The following is a 15,835-nucleotide window of genomic DNA, read 5'->3' as shown; positions in this document are numbered from 1 at the left end:
AAATGAAGACGTCCCAGAAAGCTAGGAAATTGTTTTATCTGACAATGGAGGCGACCGTACTATATGGGGCACCGATTTGGAGCGCAACGGCAAACAAAGTGTTCACAACGAACGCGCTAAAAAGGACGCAGAGAATGGGACTTGCTAGAATCGCAGCGGCCTATAAAACGGTTCCAGTGGACACCCTATGTGTATTGACGGGAATACCTCCATGGGACGTTAAGGCAGACGAAAGAAGGGTAATTTTTGAATGGGAGAACTACTTTCTAAATTTCCAGCACGAGGAGATGGGAGGGAATAGAACTAGGTACACTGGGACCAGGAGTAGACAAAGGTCCTTCAGGGAGGAAGAGGAAGACGAAGAATTCGAGGAAGAAACGATAGAGGAGCTTCCGGACTTAGGCCAAATGGAAAGATCTGTGGTAGCAGGAGACGATGAAGAAGGGAGGACAAAAACAATCAAGAACGAGATAAGGAAAATTGCAAAGCAAAGGACGATGGGAAAGTGGCAGGCTAAATGGGAAGCGGCCACCGTAGGAAGGAAAACCTATGAACTAATCCCAGATATAGAAGGGTGGATTAATAGAAAGCATGGTGACCTTGATTTTTATGTAACACAGGCACTAACCGGACATGGGGTATTCAATACCTTCAGACATAGGATAGGGAAGGCCCAGAACCCGGCTTGCTGGCATCACCCAGAGGTGGAGGACGACCCAGAGCACACATTCATCGATTGCGACCAATGGGAAGTCGAGAGAAGTAGCCTGATAGAAAAACTGGGGCTGGAGGAGGGTGTATTATCAATGAAGAAGTTAGTAGAGGAAATGCTTCGTAGTGAGAGCGGCTGGAGGGCGGTCAAAGGATTTTTCAAGGCCATCTTGACCAAAAAGGAAGTAGAAGAGAGAAGAAGAGAGAGGAGGAGTAGGGAATCCGATCACGAGTAGTGATAAGTTAAGTATAGACAATAGGTTACTTTAGAGATTCAATTTCGAGCAGTCACATACTCTGTTCTTTCCGCCGTAGATTTCCGAGTTGAAGGAGGGGTCGGGACGGAGGGGGGACCCCCATTTGGCCGTCGTCTCCGGGGAAGGGGAGGGAGGAAGCGAGATTCCAGCCTATCCTGTGTGAGAAGCTTCAACAGCGGGTCCAGGTCGGCCGGAGGACAAGCAGAACTCAGAACCAACACCGGGGAGGCGCGGGTGATCGGGGGATCTTCTCCTCTCCGCCCCCGGCCCCTCTGGATGCAAGGAGACGGCGTGTGAGGATGGATGCGGACTGCTCAGCTAGAGAAGAAAGAAGTAAACCGAAGTAGATGTCAGTAAAGAATCGTTTAAGGCGTATATTAAGAAACGGAAAGTCGAATTCCTTGTAAAAATAAGTAAAATAACGCAAACTCACTCTCGCACGGCTACTAGTAGTTTATAACAAGTATAGAGTATGGACGTTGAAGCGAATAATAGGTTATATTGTAATACGAGCAGAGCATTGTCACGCCAGGGTAGGGTACTAGAAGGAAGAGGCAGTAAAGAAGGGACTACAGAGAAAGAGAGAAAAGAAAGAGAGAGAGAGAGAGGGTGTAGGTCGTAGTCCAAGGGAACCTGAAACAAAGAAAAAGAAAAATAAAAATTCATTAGTAGTAAATGGGGAGGCATGTACGCGTATGCATATGAGAATATGCAGGCGGGTACATGCACCCTCATAAGATAGAATTCTTACCAAATGATGAACCTGAAATGAGAATTAGACGCAAGGATAGGGAGTGATGTGGAGAGGATAACCATAGAACTGAAGGTTTTAGGGAACGCTTAGGGAGGGGCAGGAAATTTTCTCTTAAAGTAAAGGTTAAAATAAAATAAATTCAAATAGAAGGCAACTATTTTATTTAGTGCAGCAAAGAATACAGACGAAAGTAGATATAATGTATGTGAATACAGAAGAGAAAGTACAAAGTTAATCAAGAGGTATGGGTGCCCCTTCAAGGGAGATGCAAGCCTCCCAGCGGGCGGGTAACTCTTCGAGAATGCCTCGAGAATAGAATGATCGGGGTTGACCCCTGATATATCGCATAAAGTGGTCACAGATATCGTCGACCCCCTGATCTCTCATGTGAATCTGAGTACGACGATAACGGCGATACCGAGAAAAAAGATAGAAGTCGGTAGGGGAGAGATCGGGAGAACGGGGCGGATGTGTTAACACTTCGATACCCCTCTCCTCGTATCTCTTCTGTGCAACATCAGAAGTATGAGGGGTAGCCCCATCCTGTAATAACATAGGTGGGCTACTGTTGGGACATAGCATTCTAAAAGCATCAAGGGCGTGATCAAGTAGGGTTGCATGTACGTCGCCCGTTAAGAAAGAATCGGGTGGGAATCGATGACAGTGTAAGACCCCCGCACTACACCACCACACGCTGATCTTCTGACGATGGGGAGCGGGGCGAGGTGCTGGGGGCGGGAGGTCCGCCTGAGGCGGACGAGGGCGCCAATAGCGGAGGGGGTTGTGTCCCTCGTAAATGAGCCAGATTTCATCGCAAGTTATAATGCGTTGAAGAAATGAAGGGTCGTCCTCATGGCGGAGTAGCAACTCCACACAGGACTCGACACGAGCTTCAAGTCGCTCGATAGTGAGTATATACTCGTACCCTGAGGCGCGGTTCTTACGAAAGTTCAACTCCCGTAGGCGACGCATCATGGTAGTGGTGCTTACACCGACACGCTCCGCTAGCTCAGACAATGTGAGCTGGGGGGCTTGCTGGATTTGGGCGATTAGAAAGCTGGCATCAAGTTGGTGCACAGGCGGTCGGCCACTCCGGGGGCGGTCCTCAATGTCGTTACGACCGGCGCGATACTGCGCGTACAAACAATAGAGCTGGGAGCGTGATATGATCTCTCCATAGGCGCGGGTGACTTTCTGCAGGGCGACCATAGGCTCCTCCCCTGTAGCATACATCGTATGGACTATGGCGCGTACCCTCTCTCTGGATAGGGTACTAGATGAATCCTATTATAGGACAGAAAAAGAAAGAAAGGAAATCAATTCCAGTAATGCGATGAAATATAATATAGTCAGTTAATATAAAAAAGAGAAAGAAGTACCTGGGGCGAGGAAGGGCCTGGAGAGGATCGTCTCGATCCGGACGAAGTGGAAGGCATCTCCTCAGCCATAATAAGGTAGTAGAGTCTGAAAAAGGAGAAAATAAAGGTTATTAGGACATGTACATGTAAGTAGATAATAATGTAAAACATACGTAAGAATGGATGAAAGAGGAGAGAAGAAGAAGCGTGTAAGAAAGCGTTAGTTGATATAGTGCGCTTCGTACTGTAAATATACTGAATTGTTACAAGGCGGCGAAGTGACCGGTAAACAGCGTGACTACGAAACAAAAGGTGACCGAACAATGTGAACGTGACGTCTCTTCGCAGAGGCTTGTTCGTTTGTTTATTACTAGTGATTCTAGAGGTTTAAAAGAAAAGTAAATACCTCTGCGAGGAAACGAGTGCGTGGAGGTCAAGTGAGAATGCGGAAAGATATAAACACACAGGTCACAACTGACAAATTTCAAAAGTGTACGGTGAAACGGAGCCAAGTTCGAGAAAGGAGACAAAGAACAGTACAGGGGAAGGGGATAGATCTCGATCCATAAAGCAAGTGGAGGAACCCGATACGAACCAGAACGGTGTTGGCTTTAGGGGTGCAAACTTGGTGAAGCGACACTGCTAGACAGGATAGTTTAGAGAAAGTTAGGACTTTTCATGAAAATTGTTTAGTTTAATATACTTAGGTGGTGGCTAGTGTTAGGATTAATCTTAATCATAATTTTTGAAATTTATCTACGTTTTTAGGGAACCGCGTGTAGGTTATTGAGTATTTACTGCTTAGCGATCAGCGATCTTTTCTAGTGATTGGGTGCGGTGAATGTTTGTTGGTGCCGTTCTGCTGAGTGTGTGTGGCCCGTCCGCGGCGGTGTCGTGGCGTACCAGGGTGTTTAACGCGGAATCCGGATAATTCTGCAAGGGGTTCGTGTCAGAAGTCTCCGGACAAGTCCTAGGGTTTCACTGTGGAAAGTGTCCGGAGACTTAGGAAACGAGTCGTTTCGGAAGATTCCGGACGAATAAAAATAAGGAATTAGAGACCCTGTTTCGGAGGGTCGGACCTCCAAGAGCTCCGCACTCTTCGGGCAGTGAAATTTTTAAGAAATTCAAAAATTTTTTCGTGTCCGGAAACTTTTGATAAGAGCTAATCGTGGAGGAAGTCTCCGGACTCCTTTAAATTTCGTTTTTTTTTGCGGTATTAGGGTGCGTTAGACTTTTACGAGTAGGTGAACCGGAGAGTAAAAGTGGAAAGTGAATCCCGTACGTGCGAGAGTGGGGGTTATTAGAATAGTTAAGTATAATTACTGTGTGCGAGCGTTTAAGGCAATATTAGAGTGCGTGTGTAAGAAGTGTCGACGAATTTTTGTAGTTTTAGGATTGTTGTGGGTTAGGTGGAGACTTCTCCAATAAATAAGGAAAATTTCTTAATAAAAAAAAGGTTAGGTTAGGTTAGGTTAGGTTAGGTTGGGGTCTGAGGGATACGGTGTTCTCCAATGATGACTCGAAATCATTGGAGGATATGACTGCAGTGGCGGTGGTCCGTACCCTAAAATCCTCTCGCTCCACCTCCTCGTGGTGAACCCTGGGACACACTGCGATGTGTGCTAACGGAGCGAGTGGTCGGAACTGGGCCGCAAGATGTCGGCCCAGGACCGTAGACCGCAAACCGGAAGGTTCCGGAGCCGGGGGGCTTGCCTTTACCGGCCGGCCCTGCGAGGAGGAGAAACCTCTTTAAAAAACTCCTTAACTCCAAGTTTCGGCATGCGGCGAAGGAGACTACTCCCGGGAACGCGGAGCGCCGGGAGTGGGTCTGGTGGGTGCACCGGACCAATAGCATGCCACCTCCGGGGTAACAGCCCGCCCCTCGGAGTATTTGGGGCTTCCTTAGACAAGGCGGCTCTGCCTAAGGTGACCTGTAGTTCCGACCACGCTCGTGGGAATCTCATGGAAAAACAAGATATATTAAAATACCTAAAAAACCCTAAAAACCTAAAAAAAAAAGTGAGAAGGAGGAGAAGGAGGAGAAGGAAACACCAGACCTAGTGGAGGGCAGTATCTACGAGATATCTGACACCAGTATGCAAGTAGGCGCTGCGGCAGACATAGAGAGAGACGTACCAACATACACGTCTACTCCCTTCAAAATACAGACAGAGGCAAACATATTTACCCCCTCCAAGGCGCTTTCGAGGAGTCCTACAAGAACATCTGTGAGTCAAACGATCAAGGAAACAGGACTTGCTCAAACGGCAATAAGACCGAGATCACGGTCTGACTCGGATATGATTGAAGTGGTAGAGGACATGGAGACCCTCGACTTTGAGTTCGAACAGGAATCCCCGGAACAACTGAGGAAGCGGAAAAGGACCACTAACAGGGCCGAAATCATGACTGACAGTAATATGAATGCAAACATTAAGACACTGACAGATGCGCTAAAAGACCTCTCGGGATTAGTCAAAGGTCGAGAAGGTATAAAACTAGACATAAAATCGGCCATTACAAGGGGACGATTAAGATCTTTAATGGCTTTCAACGGGCGTACAAAAGCTCCCAAGACAGAGACCTTACGGCTAATAAACAAAACCACCCGGAAGAAACAAGTGGCAGGAAAAACAAAACAGAAGACTCTCTCACCAAAACACAGTCGATCCAGGCTGAGCGAGGTAAGAAGACTCCGGAGACCCGCACCATGGGCACCCAGACGGGTAACCCTGAAGAGCTAGACCCTGAAGAGATGGAATCCTGGAAAGGGAGAGAAATCACTTATGTAAATTTCTGTACACTTCAGGACAGAAAATGGAACTCTGCGAGCTTCCAAAAGACAAAGATTTATAACACCAATATACTTAATGTCAAAGAAGCAGACATAGCATGTTTCACACCAGTCGATCTGAAAGTGGAAAAAGGTATTAGCAAAATCATCCTAGACAAATTCCAAGGACAGGAGGAGATGCTGGAGCAGGACCCCGTCCTGGGCTCGGTCCTATATCTGGTCGTGGCCACATGTCTCCCTGGTCGGAAAGGCAGACCAGTATCCAAAATTTTGGAAGAGAAATTTATATACCACCTTATAGATAGGGAACGTGATGCGAGCCCCATCAACATGGAGAACGTCTACAAGGCCATCAAGGAACTGAAAGACATTGCCGTAGAAAACGATAGACAGAACATAGCGATTAGCTATGAGCAGATGGACCCAGTTATCTTGAGGAAGATGGTTGAAGTCATTTTCTTCAACACAAACATTAAAATTAACATCCATTGTAAAGGGGAGAACAAAAGACCACAAAATGACACGGAGACGATTCTGATCAATAATGGAATAAAATCATACGCCGAGACGCTTAAAGAACTAAAAAACAATATCAATATAGACAAGGAGGGCTTCACCATCGCGGGTGTAAAATACAGCAAAAAGGGAGAAGTGATGGTGTCAATAAAGGGAGGATCCACGAAAGCCTCTAGTTTCAGTACCCTAATAAATACAAGGATTGCAGGAGCAAAAACAATGGTCTTCGGCTCCTCGAAAAAGGTACTACATTTGAAACAACTGGACGGCGATGTCACTGCAAATGATATCAGTAAGGCCATAGCTGAATACTTACCAGGGACAGCGGTAGAAAACATCTTAGTTAAGGCACTCCGTCCGGCCTTTGCGGGCAGACAAAATGCGACGGTCATCGCGCCAACCGAAGTGGCCCACAAACTCCTGGCTAGCGGTTCCCTCCGAATAGGTTGGGGACAATGCAAAATTATCGAACGTGAAGACATCGTACAGTGCTACAAATGCAGAGAATTTGGACATACCACTAGGACATGCCAAGGAGAAGATAGGTCAAAGCTCTGTCGCCGATGCGGTAGAGATGATCATCAGACCCTGCAGTGTAATAACGCTGAAAAGTGTATTCTTTGTCAGGTGGAGGGACATAGAGACGGCAGCCTGAAATGCCCAATATATCGAAAGGCGTTGGAGACTGCTAGATCTAAAAAAGAAAAAACAAGAGGGATAAATGAAAAGAAGACTCCTATAATAGGCATTAACTCACCTACAGTAAACCGCCCTAATACATAACACATATTTGCCTACAGTTTATTATATTTATATTTATTTATTTATATATACATACCTGAATTATACAGGGTGTCTCAAAATTAGGTCCGGAGCCGAAAATGGGAGGTTCCTGAGATCATTTCAAGCGACATTTTCCTTTGAAAAAATGTCGTCCGCGGCTTCGTTAACGAGTTATTAACGAAAAACACGGACCAATCAGAGCGCGAGCTAGACGCGTGCAGTCCGGCGCGCTGGCAGCCGAGTGTCGGTGGCACGCCGCGATGTCGTAACGAACAAAATTTTCTCGATGATGTGAATCCTCGCCAATTTCGACAAGCTTTGGATATGTTGTCAATACCATGGTTCTGAACAACATTTCCCTTTACAGTTTCTGTCGATCGGCTTTAGTTTACGACATTATTGTAAAAATTTGTAATTGTAAATCGATCGATGTACTATTTCCTATCCGATTTCGATAATATTTGGATATGTTGTCAATACCATGATTCTGAACAACATTTCCCTTTACAGTTTCTGTCGATCGGCTTTAGTTTACGATATTATTGTAAAAATTTGTAATTGTAAATCGATCGATGTACTATTTCCTATCCGATTTCGATAATCTTTGGATATGTTGTCAATACTACGATTCTGAACAACATTTCCCTTTACAGTTTCTGTCGATCGGCTTTAGTTTACGATATTATTGTAAAAATTTGTAATTGTAAATCGATCGATGTACTATTTCCTATCCGATTTCGATAATATTTGGATATGTTGTCAATACCATGATTCTGAACAACATTTCCCTTTACAGTTTCTGTCGATCGGCTTTAGTTCACGATATTATTGCAAAAATTTGTAATCGTAAATCGATCGATGTACTATTTTCTGTCCGATTTCGATAAGCTTTGGATATGTAGTCAAGACCATGATTCTGAACAACATTTCCCTTGACGGTTTTCGTCGGTCGGCTTTAGTTTACGATATTATTGTAAAAATTTGTAATTGTAAATCGATCGATGTACATACTATCTCCTCGCCGATGTCGATGAGTTTCATTTCAAAGGAAAAAGATATTTAAAACATCGAATTTATAACATATTTCAAAGTCATCGAAATCGGTGAGGACCCACATCATCGGCAACTTTACCCGAACGATAGAAGAAGCACAAACTTATTGAATTAAAAACTCACTTATTCAGCCGTAAATCCATTTGACTACCACATAAAACCACCACACTTTTACATAATCTTCGAATCGGTGTTTTCGAGAATCATATGATTCTCGAAAAATCAATGCCATATGATTCTCGAAAAATCAATGCCATATGATTCTCGAAAAATCAATATCTCCTTGGGAACGATTTCATTTGTTTTAAACGACGCCTTCATCGAATACATTGTATGCTGGGAGAGCACAGTTTCGCGCGGCATCGCGAAGAGCATCGAACTCTTTCCGCGTAGAAGTAAGTAATTTCGTTCGATATCGATACGAGTTATAAAAGTGTGCTACGAGTTCAACAATTATGTAAAAGTGTGATGGTTATATGTGGTAGTCAAATGGATTTACGGCTGAATAAGTGAGTTTTTAATTCAATAAGTTTGTGCTTCTTCTATCGTTCGGGTAAAGTTGCCGATGATGTGGGTCCTCACCGATTTCGATGACTTTGAAATATGTTATAAATTCGATGTTTTAAATATCTTTTTCCTTTGAAATAAAGCTCATCGAAATCGGCGAGGAGATAGTATGTACATCGATCGATTTACAATTACAAATTTTTACAATAATATCGTAAACTAAAGCCGACCGACGAAAACCGTCAAGGGAAATGTTGTTCAGAATCATGGTCTTGACTACATATCCAAAGCTTATCGAAATCGGACAGGAAATAGTACATCGATCGATTTACGATTACAAATTTTTGCAATAATATCGTAAACTAAAGCCGATCGACAGAAACTGTAAAGGGAAATGTTGTTCAGAATCATGGTATTGACAACATATCCAAAGCTTATCGAAATTGGCGAGGATTCACATCATCGAGAAACTTTTGTTCGTTACGACATCGCGGCGTGCCACCGACACTCGGCTGCCAGCGCGCCGGACTGCACGCGTCTAGCTCGCGCTCTGATTGGTCCGTGTTTTTCGTTAATAACTCGTTAACGAAGCCGCGGACGACATTTTTTCAAAGGAAAATGTCGCTTGAAATGATCCCAGGAACCTCCCATTTTCGGCTCCGGACCTAATTTTGAGACACCCTGTATATATACATTCATTGTACATATACTTACCTTGTTTTATACTTACCTGTTTTATACAAACCTCACCGTTGTTGTTATATATACATACTTACCTATTTATTCTATTTATACATACTTACCTATTTATTCTATTTATATCTATTTATATATTTACATTTATTTAATTGTATATACATTTATATATATTTATTTATTTATATCTATTTATATTTATATTTATTTATTTATATATACACCACTATATACAATTTTATTATACATATATACTTACCATGAATACATCAAACTCACCCAAAAACAAGTTCAAGATTCTGCAGATCAACCTGAACAGATGTAGGATGGCTCAAGATCTTCTGAATCAAACGGCTGCGCAACTGGGGGCAGATATAGTAATAATATCGGAGCCGTGGTCCCCATGCAGTCATTGGCACAATGACGGGTTCAAGGACGCATCAATTTGGATCCCTATGTACACAATTGGAGCATTCAACAGTATTAAGAAATCCTTCAAAAGCAAAGGGATAGTAGCTGTCCAACTGGGTGACTTCACCGTGGTCTCCTGCTACTTCTCACCTAATATAACATTGGTTCACTATAAAGACAGGATCACTGAACTGGAGAGTCTGCTGGAAAAGATCGACACAGAACGATGCATTATTGCCGGTGATCTAAATGCCAAATCTCCGTTGTGGGGGTCTGGTATGCTGGATGACCGCGGAGGAGTGGTTATGGAGATGATCAACAACCACAGTATTATCCCTACATGTAGTCAAGGCGCTTATACGTTCGAGAGAAATGGGCACAGACACTTATAGACATTCTACTATGCGGGAAGTACATGGCCGATGGGATCAGAAATAGCCGTATACTAGAGGACTACACCGCCTCCGATCACCGCTACCTAGTACACGAGTTTTCCTTGGGCGACGGAAAAACTGGAAGAGTGCTGCGAAAGAACAATAAGAAATTAAAAGTGAAGGACTTTAGCGAACTATATACACGTATGGCTAAGATAGCTGACCCTCTAACTATCGCGACGATAGAGGATGTCGACTCTTACATACAGAATCTAGAGGATATATTCGAATCCACGTGCCAACTGCCACAAACAACGAAAAGAAAAGAGGTTTGGTGGTGGAACACCGAGATAGCCACGCTAAGGAAAGAAGCCATAGCAGCCCGACGTGCTCTGCAGAGAGCACGCCACAAAGATAAAACAATTGAAATAATTGAATCTTGCAATAAAAAATACAAAGAAAAGAAAAAAGAACTTAAGGCAAGGATCAACAATGCAAAGAAAAAATCGTGGCTTGAACTCATAGATGGCATAGATGCCGACATCTGGGGCAAGCCCTCTATAAATGGGTAATGGGTACTGTGGCAGGCAGGCCCCCACCTACTAGTCTTTCAGACGATGACACTAGAAAAACAATAGAAACCTTATTCCAAACTAAGCGAGATACAGATGTGAACGAAACAATTACCAGCTCCGAAGTAGAATCATGTAACGACAGTCCATTCACGACAGCAGAAATACTGGATGCGATCAAGGCAGTTAAAAAGAAGGCCCCAGGATTAGACGGATTACCCTCTGAGGTAGCTAAGTTATTAGGCGACATAGCAGCACCGCACCTAGTTCACATAGTTAATACATGCTATAAGCTGGGATATTTTCCCAGACCATGGAAGAAAGGGAGACTGGTCCTAATACCAAAGAAACCGGGGCCAGATGGTAGCGTAGGATGGAGACCTCTTACCATCTTATCCAATATCGCTAAAATATTAGAGCACTGCCTGAAAGCACGACTCTTAAAATATATCAAGTTTGAGAAGAACCAGTACGGCTTCTGCCGCGGTAAGAGTACGATACATGCAATCACTGAGGTGATGAAACGCTGGGATGAAGCTAAAAAGAAGAATCACCACTGCGCACTGGTCGCATTAGATGTACGCAATGCATTTAATACGGTGAAATGGCATAACCTGATCAAGGCGTTGGAAAACAGGAAACTACCAAACAATCTGCTAGTTATACTGAAAAACTACCTAGAAGATAGAGCAGTAGTATATACCGACAACAATGGACAAAATCAAGAGGTAAACATCTACGCGGGAGTTCCCCAGGGCTCGGTGCTCGCGCCATTGTTATGGAACATTCAATACGACGGGCTACTGAAAATTGTACTCCCCAGAGGCGCCTATTTGTACGGCTTTGCCGATGACGTGGCATTGGTAGTAAGTGCTTCTGAAGCGCTAGATCTTTCTACGAGAACCACCCTAGCCCTGTCGAAGATAGGACGATGGTTCGAACTAAACCAGCTAACGCTGGCCCCTGAAAAGACGGAGCTACTACTGCTCACAGGAAGGAAGTCTACCCACGGTATAAACATCGAATTGAACAACGTCACCCTCATACCCCAAAAAGAGGTTAAATACCTGGGACTGACACTAGAAGGCAACCAGTTCTTCAACAGCCACCTAAACACGGTAACTACAAGAGCAACCAAGATAGCCGGAGCCCTCAATAGAATTATGCTGAACATCGGAGGATCGTCCTACCTTTCACGCATATTGTATTACAGAGTAGTAGAATCGGTGGTGCTATACGCAGCACCGATATGGGCTATAGTAGCCAAACGGGTTACTAAAGCCAAAATGATAAATAAAATACAAAAAATGTCCCTAGCCAGAGTAGTCCGGGCTTACAGGACTACCTCTCTGGAAGCCCTATGCGTGCTAGCGGGTGTCCCTCCGCTGACACTATTAGCGGAAGAAAGAAGACGCATCTTCCTAAAAGTCGTGGATATGGACAGAACGCAGGATGATTTATATAAAATAAAAATGAAAGAGATAAAAGACGAAGAAAGAAGCAATACGCTCGTACAGTGGCAGGCACGATGGGATACCGCCACCCATGGACGGAAGACATATGCGCACATCCCAACCATAACAGACTGGATAGGGTGGGGACCAAAAATATTGGACTTCCACCTAACTCAGATAATTACGGGGCACGGCTGTTTTGCCGATTACCTATCAAGAATAGGCAAGTGCAGCAATAACACCTGCGTAGGATGCAGCGACGCGACAGATAGCCCAGAGCACACACTATGTGAGTGCCCGGCATGGAGTAACCAAAGAGAAACACTACGAAACAAGATTGGGGACCTTAACTGGAGTGGACTCATTGCGACCTTAAAGGACACGAAGAAGAGGCCCTTAGTCAAGGAGTTCATCAATGAGATTATGGCGGACAAAGAGAACAAGGAAAGAACAATACAACAGGAGGAACGAGTTCACAGACGCAGAGACATAGACAATCAGACATAACCAATGACATATCCTTATTTATTTATGTATTTATTCATTTATTTATTTATTTATCTACCTGGAATTGTAAATAGAAATTAGGGTTAGGAAAGATATCACACAACGCGCAGTAATGCTTTTCGGCGGTTTCCGCGGGGTGGGATCCTTTTCTATGCTTACCTAGAACGTTAGGATTAGAGGAGGAGGGGTTTTTAGGGGGTACACACCATCGGAGTCCCTCACTACGTACGCAAAGTATTTTCCCCTCCTCGTTAAAAAAAAAGGTTAGGTTAGGTTAGGTTAGGTTAGGTTAGGTTAGAGAGCGGTTTTAGCAGTTGAGGTAGAACAGCAATTGCGAAAATAGCGACCTTGAGTTATTCCGTTAGGATAGCTGGAGTATAGTGAGAATCGGGCGAACAGCGTTCGGTTTATTAGTGCAAGGTGTTAATTCCGAAGCTGGAGAGCGGCGAGTGGCGGACGGACGAGCGGGCAAGCGATAACGAGGAGCCAATAAGGGATAGAAAAGAGATTTAACATCTGAGCATAGCTCGTCGGGTTCACCCTCCCTTTGGGAACAAAGCAAGGGTTGAGAACGTCGAGCAGGCTCCTCTTTTTGAAACTTACCTGCTCTCCACCCAGCTTTGGACACAAAGCTTGGGGTTGTGGAAGGGTTTCGGTGAGCTCCTCGGTGGCGCGTGGGCGTACGGCGGCGGTCTAGGGTGCTGTTGCTCTCGGGCTGCGGAAGAAGCCTGCAGTAGGATCCTAGGATAAAGAGTTAATTAGTGCGTTACTGTGATAGTGAGTGAACACTCAAACAGGGTAACAGAGTGTACGCAGCCTCACGCTCCGACCAGAAGCCAGGGTCACGCACGGACACAAACCGTGTAGGGAGTCGCTGGGAGGCGCGAAGGGTGAGCCTGCGTGCACACTGGTGTTAGAAAAACCGCCCGGGACTGTTCTAGTGTGTTCTAGTGTATTTTTGAAGAGCTAGGGTTGAGCCAGGACAGTAATAATAAATAGAATTACTCGATTGGCCGAGATAGGCGTGATAGTGCAGTGCGAAACAAACTTTGGAAAACTTCGCGAAAAATTCAAATCTAAAGTCCGTGTAAAGTCTTACAATGATAGGTATAAGAATTTCTGGATAAATCTTTGACTTGAATCAAATCGGAAGTCTGTATAGACAAAAAATAAGAGATTTCGATACCAAACTTAAGGGGCTGTTCCAGAATTGTAAGGGTCAACTAACGCCAGTAAAGATTTGGCGAAATTTCAAAGTTTTAAATATGGAAGAACTTTTGGGACAGCCGCTAGCGGTAGTCCCATAAATTCGACGTAAATTTAAAAAACACACAAACGGAGGTGTACTAGCCTAGGAAAACCGAGCCGTCTAGAATTTAGGTATTTTTTCAATTTTATCGCAAAATTCAGGTGAATTAGGGTGTTAAAATAGAAAACTGCGGAAAAGAGAGTAGGAGAATATTGTAAGGCAAGAGAGAGCTAAATTGTGGTATAAGTTATAGACATAAATTATGAAATTTGAATTTTGAATTTAATAAATAAGTACAACTTTTCGAAAGGTTAGGTTAGCTTAGGTTAGTTTAGGTTAGGTTAGGTCAGGTCAGGTTGAGAACGGTGTAGACTTTCTTGGTGTAAACTTGGAAAAGTGACATTGTTAGGCAGTTTTAGAAAAGTGATTAGGATTAACTCGTTAGAGATGTCTTAAGTACTCCGGTGATGGATAGTGTTAGGATACTTAGTCTAATTAATTAGAAATTAAGTAATTAATTTATAATATCAGGTAGCCGATTAACGAATTCTGTTAGTCAGCGATAGGTGTACAGTGATACATACCTCGTGCCGTTCTGATAAAGTGCGTCCGTGGTGCGTCCGCGGCTGTGGTGAGGTTGTGTTGAAGTGGTTTTCGGAGTCCGCGTATATCTGCAAAGAGTTCGTTTCATAAGTGTCCGGACGATTTTAAGGGGATCACCTAGGGAAGTGTCCGGAGACTTAGGAAACGATTCGTTTCGGAAGTATCCGGACGAATTAAATTACGGATTTCGTGATTCAGAGTTGGAGGGCCGGACCTCTAGGAGTTCTGCGTCATTTGGGCGCAAAAAACTTTTTGAAAATTAAAAAAATTTTCGTGTCCGGGGATTTATGCAGCGAGCTAGCTCGTAACAGAAGTTTCCGGACTTCTTGTAAATCCGATAATTTGTTATATTAGGGTGCGATTAGGCTGTAGGCGAGTGTAGCAAGGGCCGCCGGTCGATTAAAAATTAAAATTTAGAAAAAAAAAGTGGAAAAAGCGAATTTCGTGCGTGCGAGAGTGGCGTTAAATAGTGAATAGTTAAGAGTAAATAATTAATAGCTAATAGTTACAAGTGCGTGCGATTAGGGTATTGTTAGCGTGCGGGAGTAATTTAGATTAGGCTAATTTTTAGATTTAGGACAGTTTTGTAATAGGTGGAGATTTCTCCAATAAAAAAGGAAAATCTTATTAAAAAAAAAGGTCAGGTCAGGTTGGGGTCCTAGGTTTTGTGGCGCCTACAGTGGAGACTCTGATCCACTGTCGGTTCGTACTCTCTATTTGAGGGTTGTCACAGAGCCAAACCCTCTCGCTCCACCTCCTCGTGGTGGACCCTGGGACACACTGCGGTGTGTGCTAACGGAGCGAGGGGTGCACGTGGGGGCATTCCCCCCCTTTTTTTTCCTGCGGGCTTCTCCCGCTGACGGGCAATGCCTCCGCGTGTAATCACGTGTCCTGGACAGCAAGATGTCTTTCCAGGGCCGCAGACCGCAAGCCGGGAGGTTCCGGAGCGGGGGGGCTTGCCTTTACTCTAAAAAAGTCCTTAACTCTAAGTTTCGGCATGCGGCGAAGGAGCACTCCCGGGAACGCGGAGCGCCGGGAGTGGGTCTGGTGGGTGCACCGGACCAATAGCATGCCACCTCCGGGGTAACAGCCCGCCCCTCGGAGTATCTTGGGCTTCCTTAGACAAGGCGGCTCTGCCTAAGGCGACTCTTAGTTCCGACCACGCTCGTGGGAACTACATGGATAGCAATAAAGAAAACACAAAAAACCCAAAAAAACAAAAAAAAAAGTGAGAAG

The 15,835-nt window shown here is 44.3% G+C and overlaps 1 protein-coding gene across 1 annotated transcript; it reads left to right on the top strand.

Moving 5' to 3' along the window:
- The first annotated feature begins 9,755 nt into the window (after nucleotides 1-9,755).
- On the top strand, nucleotides 9,756-10,232 carry LOC143219876 (uncharacterized). The gene has a single exon (XM_076445684.1). It carries the CDS (start codon nucleotides 9,756-9,758, stop codon nucleotides 10,230-10,232), a length of 477 nt encoding a protein of 158 aa, XP_076301799.1.
- The last annotated feature ends 5,603 nt before the right edge of the window (nucleotides 10,233-15,835 follow it).

The sequence above is a fragment of the Lasioglossum baleicum genome, unplaced genomic scaffold (genome assembly GCF_051020765.1).
Source record: "Lasioglossum baleicum unplaced genomic scaffold, iyLasBale1 scaffold0087, whole genome shotgun sequence".
Lineage (NCBI taxonomy): Eukaryota > Metazoa > Arthropoda > Insecta > Hymenoptera > Halictidae > Lasioglossum > Lasioglossum baleicum.
Note: the sequence above shows the minus strand (reverse complement) of the source record. Positions and strands in the feature narration are given on the sequence as shown.